At 34.8% G+C, this 11,324-nt stretch overlaps 1 protein-coding gene across 1 annotated transcript; it reads left to right on the top strand.

Moving 5' to 3' along the window:
* Nucleotides 1-1,286: 1,286 nt before the first annotated feature.
* LOC142235858 (uncharacterized) lies at nt 1,287-6,896 on the top strand. The gene is made up of 2 exons (XM_075307112.1): nt 1,287-5,052; nt 5,182-6,896. The coding sequence occupies exons 1-2, from the start codon at nt 1,287-1,289 to the stop codon at nt 6,894-6,896; spliced, it is 5,481 nt and encodes a 1,826-aa protein (XP_075163227.1).
* Nucleotides 6,897-11,324: the final 4,428 nt, after the last annotated feature.

Raw genomic sequence — 11,324 nt, forward strand, 5'->3', positions numbered from 1 at the left:
CGTTAACAACCATGCCTAACTAGGTTCATATCGGTCTATAGTTATATATGGCCCTCAGATAAATCGATCCCCAATCACACAAAAATTGGTCCATATCAAGTTCATAATTGTATATAGCCCCCATATAAGCGACCCCCATATTTCAATTCTGGTTCTCTACGTACAAAAAGTCCATATCGATTCGTAATTATTTGTAGACTTAACTATACATAACTTTTTTGTCTAATATATACCATGTATGGACTAAATCACAGTCTTTCGTAGAAGTTTCTGCGCAATCCATGGTGGTGGGTACATAAGATTCGGCCTGGCCGAACTTGCGGCCGTATGTACTTGTTTGGTTTAATATATACCCCGTATGGACTAACTTACAATATAGAAGACGGTGTTAAGAAGTTTTAAGATACCTTGCCATCGATAAGTGTCACCGCAACCCAAATAATTGGATTGTGGATGAGAGTCTTTAGTAGAAGTTTCTACGCAATCCATGGTGGAGGGTACATAAGATTCGGCCTGGCCGAACTTACGGCCGTATATACTTGTTTATTTTCAAAACAAACTAAAATATTACCGATTTAGTAACTATATTTTAGAAAATTTATATATGTAATAAAAAATAATGTTTATGTTATTTATGGAAATGCAAATATAATTTTATTTATTTCCTGGTGTTACCGCCAAATCTCAATCACAACTATAAAACATCGCTAGTGGTAACACACCCTAAAACTATTGAATTTTTATCAAATAATTATCGAATATATTATCGATTTTATTTATCGATTCTCTTTTGTACATCATTCTTATGTTACAGAAAATTATTCTTTTTCTCTAAAAAGTTGGTTGCGCGTAGAATACGCTAAGTATTAATATATAAAATTTTAATTTGTCTATGGTTTTGATACCAAATAAGTAAGTTTATTAAAATTCGTGAACCATTACAAAATATAAATTAATGAATTTAATTTGTTATTAAAGGAATTTAAACATTTGGTTGTGTCAATAAAGATAGTCACGAAATAAATATTTCACTGAATTGAACCAATGTTTTTAAATCTAATCAGGCCATAGCGAACCTACTTTTTTGGGAACAATTTTAAATTCTTATTTGCTGAAAGTGAAGGATTAAAGAGCAAACTGTTGCAGCTGGAAACCAAATCTGTAATTAATCCTCTCCATATATATCCCGAGCAACTGACCATCAACGTGGATTACATAACCTCTACAGCATCGACCCCACATCAACTTTGATCGCAGTCTCTGCCACACGTAAGTACGCCTTAACCATGTCTCCTACGATAAACCAAAATCTGCCACAAGACCAAGTCGACTCGCCACCTCCTGTTTGCCAATTTTGCCACGAACATATTAACGAAAAAACCATATTCTGCGGCAAATGTCGCCAACCATACCATGAGCATTGCGCTAATTCAATAACCCCTCAAGAAAGTCCTTGGGTATGTCCTCTGTGTTCCAGTAAGAAACAACGTTCTCGAAATTCAAGCATCTCATCCATTTCTTCTTCCACGTCACTTACATCTAAACAGAAGCTTGAGCTAAAAAAGCTAGAAGAAGAAAGACAACTGAAAGAGAAGCGTGACAGAGAATACTTGGAAAGGAAATATAGCATTCTCCAACAAATAGACGAAGAAACCACAAACAATTTCCAAGAAATTTTGCAAGAAAATATCCCAGACCAAAATAACACCCCCATAGCCGAAAATACAACAATGCAAGAACCAATTAACGATCTTCCGAACATAATCTCAAACACTTCTATCATTCCTCACACTTCAAATTTTAACCCAGTAACTTCAGCTGCCGTTCACCAATCTCTACTAAACCAAGATAATACACATAATAGCTCTCATCCGTTTCAATTTATACCAAATACAACATCAATGCAATCTACAGCGAACATAAATTTAAACACCAACCCACAGCCCCTCGATGGCACCAATAATCAGTCATTCATAAATCCCGAACAGGCCCGTGGTTTCCAAGAATATATTCAACAACAACAGCCTCGACGACGGAATTTAACGCAAGAGCAACTTTATGCACGCCAAACTGTTCCAAAAGAACTACCGATATTTTCAGGAAACCCGGAGGAATGGCCTCTATTCAGCTCTACATTCGATTGGTCAACAGCTGTGTGTGGCCTCACCGATGCAGAAAATTTAATCAGACTACAGCGTTCATTACGTGGCAGTGCTCTGGAGTCTGTGGAAAAAATTCTAATTCACCCAACATGTGTACCGCACGCCATATCTACTCTAAAAGTATTGTTCGGGCAACCAGAGAAAATTGTATTCTCTCTTAAAAATAAAATTAAATCGTTGCCACAAGTTAATCCCAATAAAATGGAAACCATCACCAATTTCGCCGTGCATGTAAAAGGTTTACTATCTACCATCGAAGCCTGCGGGCTTACGGATGAAATAAATAACACCACTCTAATGCACGAACTTGTGTCAAAGCTACCACCTTATTACCAACTACATTGGGGAACTCAGAAATTATATCTCCAACAAAACAATGTAAAAGCAAATTTGGTCGAGTTCTCAAATTGGATTTTTGATCTTGGTTTGTCGGCCAGTACAGTAAATAATGAAAGCAATGTAAGTTCTGACATTTCTTCTAATCGAAAACAACGGAATGTGCATATTCACTCCCACACCAAAACAAACAAAAAGAAATGCATAATTTGCAGCGAAGAATGTCAGAATGTTCCAAACTGTAAAAAGTTTTTGTCAGCTGATCGCAAAGAGCGATGGAATATGGTGAATGTTTTTGCACTATGTAGGCATTGTTTACGAAAACACTCTGGTAGTTGTTATAACAAAGAAAAGGTATGCAATGTAGACAGTTGTCAATTCAAACATCATTATTTGCTACATGGATCCAAAACAAATACAGGTAACACCGTTCAATTGGCTCAGAATAGAGAGAATAAAAACAATAGCAGTGAAAGAGAGCAAGAGAACGCAATCGAAGAGAATTTGCAAACACACAACAACCACCGACAAAATATTCTCTTCAAAGTTGTACCCATAACTATCTATGGAGACAACAACAACAATATTTCAACGTTTGCATTCTTGGATGATGGCTCGTCCATTTCACTCATCGACGAGGGGATTTTGAATCAACTGGGTTTGAAGGGGGAACCAGAGCAGTTATGTTTGAAATGGACATCAAATGTAAAACGAATGGAGAACAATTCCCAACGTTTAAATATACGTGTGAGAGGTGGGAACTCCAAAGAGTTTGTGTTAGAAGTTCGTTCTGTAGAAGAATTATTACTGCCGAAACAATCTCTTGATTATAAGACAATCTCTAGCAGATTTTCTCATCTTAAAGGGATCCCAGTTGAAAGTTATAACAATGCAGTTCCAAAGGTTTTAATTGGGCTGGACAATATAAATGTTTTGACGTCAAGCAAATCAAAAGGAGGGAAAAGCAATGAACCCATTGGTATAAAGACAAAGTTGGGATGGACTATTTATGGGCCTTGTGAAAATGTAAGAGCGCAGCACTACAACTTTCACATGTGTGACTGTAGCGAGAGAGATAATAAATTACACGAAATGGTTAAAGATTTTTATAGGATCGAAAATATTGGTGTATCTTGCTCAAAGATCCCATCGAACAAAAACGATGAGCGAGCTCTGCAGCTTTTAGAAAAATACACGACACAAAGAGAAGACGGCCATTATGAAACATGTCTGTTATGGCAATATGACAATATAAAATTGCCTAGCAATTACGATATGGCCTTGAAACGTCTAGTTTGCCTTGAGAGGAAGCTTTTGGCTGATAAAGTTCTTCATTCTACTTTTCAAGATATTATTTCTGACTACATAAACAAAGGATTTATTAGCAAAATTGAAAATTCAGAATCTTGTGGAAACGTATGGTATCTTCCGATTTTCCCAGTGTTTAACAAAAACAAACCTGGGAAATGTAGAATCGTTTGGGATGCGGCTGCAAAATATAATGGAATTTCTTTAAATACAATGCTGTACAAAGGACCAGATTTTTTATCATCTTTACCAGCCATCTTATTTAAATTTCGTGAAAAATCTGTTGCATTATGTGGCGATGTAGAGCAGATGTTTCACCAAGTTTATATTAGGAATGAAGATAGACAGGTCCAACGTTTTTTGTGGCGAAATTGTAACGTAGAAAAGGAACCTGATATTTATGTAATGAACGTAATGATATTCGGTGCGTCATGTGCACCCTGCATATCACAGTACGTGAAAAATAAAAACGCTTCCAAATTTATTAACAAGCTTCCTGAGGCCTCCTCTGCCGTAATAGAAAATCATTATGTGGACGATTTCCTTTATTCTACTGATACCGTCGATCAAGCCGTTCAGATCGCAAAGCAGGTACAATATATTCAAAGACAAGCAGGCTTCAATCTTCGAAACTGGACTTCAAACAAATCAGATGTAATTTCATGCCTAGGAAATTCTTCAGAAAGTGACAAACCACTAGACATAGGTCCAGATGAACAAACAGAGAAAGTCTTAGGAATATTTTGGAATCCAAAGAATGACTTTTTCATATTTAAGATATCACCTCACATACGAAATAACGAAGTCATCCAGGGGAATAAACCGGCCACAAAACGTCAAATTTTAAAAATTCTAATGACGATTTTTGACCCTCTAGGCCTTATAGGAAATTTCCTTATGTACTTAAAAATATTACTCCAAGAGATTTGGAGAAGCGGTGTGAGTTGGGATGAACCCATAAAAGATGACCAATTGGTAAAATGGAGAAAATGGCTCCAATATCTTCCAGACTTAGAAACCATTAAAATTCCAAGATGTTACCTAAAATCACTTGGTAACTATAATAACACTAACCTGCAACTTCATACATTCGTCGACGCGAGTGAGAATGGATACGCAGCAGTTGCCTATTTGCGCATTGAGTTCAATAACCAAATAATTTGCTCCATAGTGGGTTCGAAAACCCGAGTAGCTCCTTTGCGAATGAACTCAATACCACGACTCGAGTTAATGGCGGCACTAATAGGTTGCAGATTAGCAAAATTTGTTATTGAAAATCACTCAATTCCAATAATGAAAAAATATTTTTGGTCGGACTCAAAGACGGTTATCAGCTGGTTAAACTACAATAACAAAAAGTACCACCAATTTGTAGCTTTACGTGTAGGTGAAATACTTGAATCATCTGATCTACATGAATGGTTTTGGATTCCGGGTAAACTCAATGTAGCGGATGAAGCCACTAAATGGGCCAAACGACCTGACCTTACTGAGCAAAGTCGTTGGTTTAATGGACCACCATTTTTATTAAAATCTGAATGTGAATGGCCAAAGAGCGAATTTATTCCAGAACCTACGGCTATGGAAACGAATCAAGTTGTTCTCAAACATGAAGAAAATACATCATTTATCGATATAAAACGCTTCTCAAAGTGGACCAGAGCTGTAAGGTGCGTAGCCTACGTCATAAGATTTATACTCATTCTTAAAACAAAGAGAAAAGATTATGGTGAATTCACATCTGCTGAATTGGAACGAGCTGAAATGGTTTTATATCGTCAAGCACAAAATGAATTTTACTCTGAGGAAATATATGCTTTAAAGTCCAACATGACATTGCCAAAATCAAGCCCTCTTTATAAAGCAACACCAAAACTCGAGGATAACATACTTAGAGTGGACGGACGAATAGAAAATGCACTCGTGTCGGCAAATACAAAAAATCCAATTATATTGCCCAAAAATAGCTATGTCACTTATTTACTTATTCTCCACTACCACAGTAAATATCACCATGGCAACAATGAAACCGTTGTCAATGAAATCAGACAGCAGTGGTATATTCCGAAATTAAGAACTGTGGTGAAAAAATTATCGAAACTATGCCAACACTGCAAAATTAAAACAACAAAACCATCGTATCCACAAATGGCTAAGCTCCCAACAGCACGACTAGCTTCTTTCTCTCGCCCATTCACATACACCGGAGTAGATTACTTCGGCCCCTTAATGATATCCGTTGGTCGGCATCAAGAGAAACGCTACGGAGCTCTCTTCACGTGCTTAACTCTTAGAGCTGTCCATATCGAAGTAGTAAATACACTTAATACGTCTTCGTGTCTGCTAGCCATTCGGAATTTTATATGCAGACGTGGTACACCTAAGGAGTTCTACAGCGACAATGGTACGAATTTCGTGAGTGCAGAGAAAGAGCTTCGAGAGGCAATAAAAGAGGTGAATAAAGACGAGCTTGTACGTAATTTCACCACCTCCGTAACCAAGTGGAATTTCATCCCCCCTTCATCACCACATATGGGTGGCGCATGGGAGAGAATGGTGAGATCGGTAAAGAACATTTTGTACAAGATTGCCCCTACAAAAACACCATCAGAAGAAACACTACGAGGAATGTTAGCAGAGGTAGAGAATATTGTAAATTCCCGTCCCCTCACATACGTTCCTCTAGACACAGAAAATGAAGAAGCTCTTACACCAAACCACTTGTTGCTTGGCTCGTCGAATGGGATGAAACCTTTAGCTATGTACGATGATAGTGGTCATACATTAAAACAGAATTGGTTGATGTCACAACAGTTTGCCGATAATTTCTGGAGAAAATGGGTAAAGGAGTATTTACCAAATTTAACACGACGATCGAAGTGGCACGAAAAGGCTAAACCTATAGAAGTCGGCGACTTGGTCGTTGTAGTCGATCCATCTAATCCACGAAACGTGTGGCCGAGGGGCAAGGTAATTGAGACTATGCTAGCGAAGGATGGTCAAGTGCGTAAAGCAAAAGTTTTAACATCTGGTGGACTATTAGTTCGACCTGCAGTGAAGTTGGCGATTTTAGATGTGGCTCACAATTAGGAGTATGAATGCGAAAACTTCTTTTCATACTGCGCGGGGGTGTTACCGCCAAATCTCAATCACAACTATAAAACATCGCTAGTGGTAACACACCCTAAAACTATTGAATTTTTATCAAATAATTATCGAATATATTATCGATTTTATTTATCGATTCTCTTTTGTACATCATTCTTATGTTACAGAAAATTATTCTTTTTCTCTAAAAAGTTGGTTGCGCGTAGAATACGCTAAGTATTAATATATAAAATTTTAATTTGTCTATGGTTTTGATACCAAATAAGTAAGTTTATTAAAATTCGTGAACCATTACAAAATATAAATTAATGAATTTAATTTGTTATTAAAGGAATTTAAACATTTGGTTGTGTCAATAAAGATAGTCACGAAATAAATATTTCACTGAATTGAACCAATGTTTTTAAATCTAATCAGGCCATAGCGAACCTACTTTTTTGGGAACACCTGGCTTTAATAGGAAACACTTTTTAACCCAAAAATGTTTTTTATGTTAATGTAATTTTTATATAAAACTGAATTCGTTTATTTAAATACATAGTAGCGCATATAAATTTTTTGTTCTTTATATGAAATAAACACTATTGTTCTGTTTTTAACCAAAAACTGTGTTTTATTTTAATATAATTTCCATTACCGATTTTTTGCAGTTTTTTGTTAATTGCAAGTGCCGTTTATGACGATTTTTTTTATTTTGAAAACAGTGAAAAAGAAGGTGAAAATTCTGATTGTAGCAAAAAGAAATTTCTCCACTTTTTTGTAGAATTTGAGAGCAGTTTGTTCGATTGAGAGAGCATGAGTGGTGAACAATGTAACAATTGACAAGTGGTGTTAAAATATTGAGGGGGAAAATACACGAGAATTCACCACTTTATGTAAACGTTTACTTTTTATTTTGGTGGATCACAAAGCAAGAAGAAAATGTATATCTTAAAAAGTATGGTTTGTACTTGAGCCATGTGTATATAAAATTAGTCTCGTATGGAACCAAATATTACGAAATCAGAAATAAATAAAAATGGGAATTTAATCTTAACTTATTTGAAACCATACTAACCTTTATACAAATTAAATATGTTTGAGTAGTTATGTATTGTTGATGCACACAATATTTTTAAGTCATCGGAACTGTACACTTTCGGAAAGTTAATAGCAAATATAGTTTCACACACACACATATCTAAAACTTATACGAAACAAAAAACAAGTAATTAATAACAACCGATCAACACAAATGTTACAATCGAACTAAAAACTTAAGTTTATGTACAGTTGTTAGATACCTAAAAGTTGTGCAAACGGGGAAGCGGATATGAGTTGCAAAAACTTCAAAGAACAGAAACGGAAATTCACTCAAAGAGAGTCAAAGAGAAACGTATGTATGTATGTTTGTATTTTTGCATTGTAGCCACTAAGAGAGACTGAGAGAGATGGATCTCCCACTTAGACTCTCTTTGAGAGATTGAGAGAAAATGTCAGCAAATTCAACATTTTAAATGCTGAGAGCAGGGCTGCCAATAAAATTTAAAGAATAATCGTCACTTTTTTTCGACAAAATCGTCATAATCGTCACTTGCATTTTAAAAATCGTCAAAAAAATTTTATTAAAAATAAATTTTTGCAAAATTTTCTTAGAAATACAATTTTGCAAAAATATTCATAGAAATAAATTTTTGCAAGAATTTACTATCAAAAAAAGTATATACGGCCGTAAGTTCGGCCAGGCCGAAGCTTACGTACCCTCCATCATGGATTGCGTAGAAACTTCATCTAAACACTGCCATCCACAATCGAATTACTTAAGTTGCGGTAAAGCTTGCCGATGGCAAGGTATCTTAAAACCTCCTAACACCATCTTCTAAATTGTATGTAAGTCCATACGTGGTATATATTAAATCAAAAAAGATCGATAAAATACGTATATAATTCAGTTTGACAATGTAGACATAAAATTTTGACAAAATTTTCTACAGAAATAAAATTTTAACAAAATTTTCTATAGAAATAAACATTTCACAAAATTTTCTATAGAAATAAAAATTTTGACAAAATTTTCTATAGAAAGAAAATTTTGAGAAACATTTCTACAGAAATTAAATTTTAACAAAATGTTCTATAAAAATAAACTTTTGACAAAATTTTCTATAGAAATAAAATTTTGGTAGATTATTTTTGTACCAAATTTCAGCCGGATCGGATGCAATTTGCTCCCCTTTGAGGCTTCGCAAGCCAAATCTGGAGATCGGTTTATATGGGGTCTATATATAATTATGGACCGATGTGGACCAATTTTTGCATGGTTGTTAGATACCATATACCAACATCATGTACCAAATTTCAGCCGGATCGGATGAAATTTGCTTCTCTTTGAGGCTCCGCAAGCCAAATCTGGGGATCGGTTTATATGGGGGCTATATATAATTATGGACCAATGTGGATCAATTTTTGCATGATTGTTAGAGACCATATACCAAGACCATGTACCAAATTTCAGCCGGATCGGATGAAATATGCTTCTCTTAGAGGCTCCACAAGCCAAATGTGGGGATCGGTTTATATGGGGGCTATATATAATTAAGGACCGATATGGACCAATTTTTGCATGGTTGTTAGAGACCATATACCAACATCATGTACCAAATTTCAGCCGGATCGGATGAAATTTTCTTCTCTTTGAGGCTCCGCAAGCCAAATCTGGGGATCGGTTTATATGGGGGCTATATATAATTATGGACCGATGTGAACCAATTTTTGCATAGTTGTTAGAGACCATATACCAACACCATGTACCAAATTTCAGCCGGATCGGATGAAATTTGCTTCTCTTTTAGGCTCCGCAAGCCAAATCTGGAGATCGGTTTATATGGGGGCTATATATAATTATGGACCGATGTGCATGGTTGTTAGAGACCATATACCAACACCATATACCAAATTTCAGCCGGATCGGATGAAATATGCTTCTGTTAGAGGCTCCACAAGCCAAATCTGAGGGTCCCTTTATATGGGGGCTATACGTAAAAGTGGACCGATATGACCCATTTTCAATTTCATCCGACCTACATCGATAACAACTACTTGTACCAAGTTTCAAGTCGATAGCTTGTTTCGTTCGGAAGTTAGCGTGATTTCAACAGACGGACGGACGGACATGCTTAGATCGACTCAGAATTTCACCACGACCCAGAATATATATACTTTATTGGGTCTTAGAGCAATATTTCGATGTGTTACAAACAGAATGACAAAGTTAATATAACCCCATCCTACACGCTCACAAAAAATCGCTTCTGTAACATATGTTATGCTAGTTTATGAACATTATATGCTTGCACTCAAAAATATTGTGTTTAAAAATTTGTGTTCCAAACATATAATGTTTATAGCCAAACATATGAAAAACAGTCTTTTTCAACCGTGTATGATGGAGGGTATAAAAACGCCAAAAATGTTCTATAAAAAAAATTTGCAAGAATATTCTATAGAAATAAAAATGTGCAAAAATTTTCTACAGATATAAAGGCTTGAGAAAGTTTTCAAAAGAAATAAAATTTTGATAAAATTTTTTATAGAAATACAATGTTAATAAAATTTTGAAAAACATTTCTATAGATATACAAAAAAAAATTTTTTTCTATGGAAATAATTTTTTAACAAAATTTTCTGTAGAAATAAATTTTTGACAAAATTTTCTATAGGAATAATTTTCCATATAAATAAAATTTTGACAAAATTTTCTATAAATTCCATATAAAACATTTCTTTCGAATAAAACATTTTTGTATATACAAACCACAACAACTTCAAGATATTTTTTTAATTTGGTAGATTTTTGATAACATTTTCTTCAAAGTTTGGTGGATTATTTTTGGCACGAGAGGCAACCGTGATACTACTACTGTAGATGTCAAATGAGATATAGCTCCTAGATGTGTGAAATCTTTAGTACAAACTTGTAATTTCTCTATCTGACTATTGTCAAATGTATTCTCTCTTTTTCTGGCTGTAAATGTGTAAACGAATTGCTTCTACACGCTCACAAAAAATCGCTTCTGTAACATATACTCCCAAACATATTTTGCTTCAAGCATATACATTTTTGGCTATTGCCCAAACATTTATATGTTTGACCTCTTCCAATATATAATATGTTTGAAAGCATATTGGTCTAAACAATATATGTTTGGGTAGTCAATTTCCAAACATTTTGTATTTTTGCATCCAAATTCAATAATGTTGTCTTCCAAAAAACAATATGTTATTATGTGAACATATAATATGTTTGGAAGCATTTTGCACCCAAAAATATTATATGCTTAAAAAAAATTCTCCCAAACAATATTGTGCTCAAAAATTTATTTATTTATTTATATATTTACAATCATAATGAATTATGAAAATAAACAGGTA

This window comes from Haematobia irritans, chromosome 4 (genome assembly GCF_050003625.1).
Source record: "Haematobia irritans isolate KBUSLIRL chromosome 4, ASM5000362v1, whole genome shotgun sequence".
Taxonomy (NCBI): domain Eukaryota; kingdom Metazoa; phylum Arthropoda; class Insecta; order Diptera; family Muscidae; genus Haematobia; species Haematobia irritans.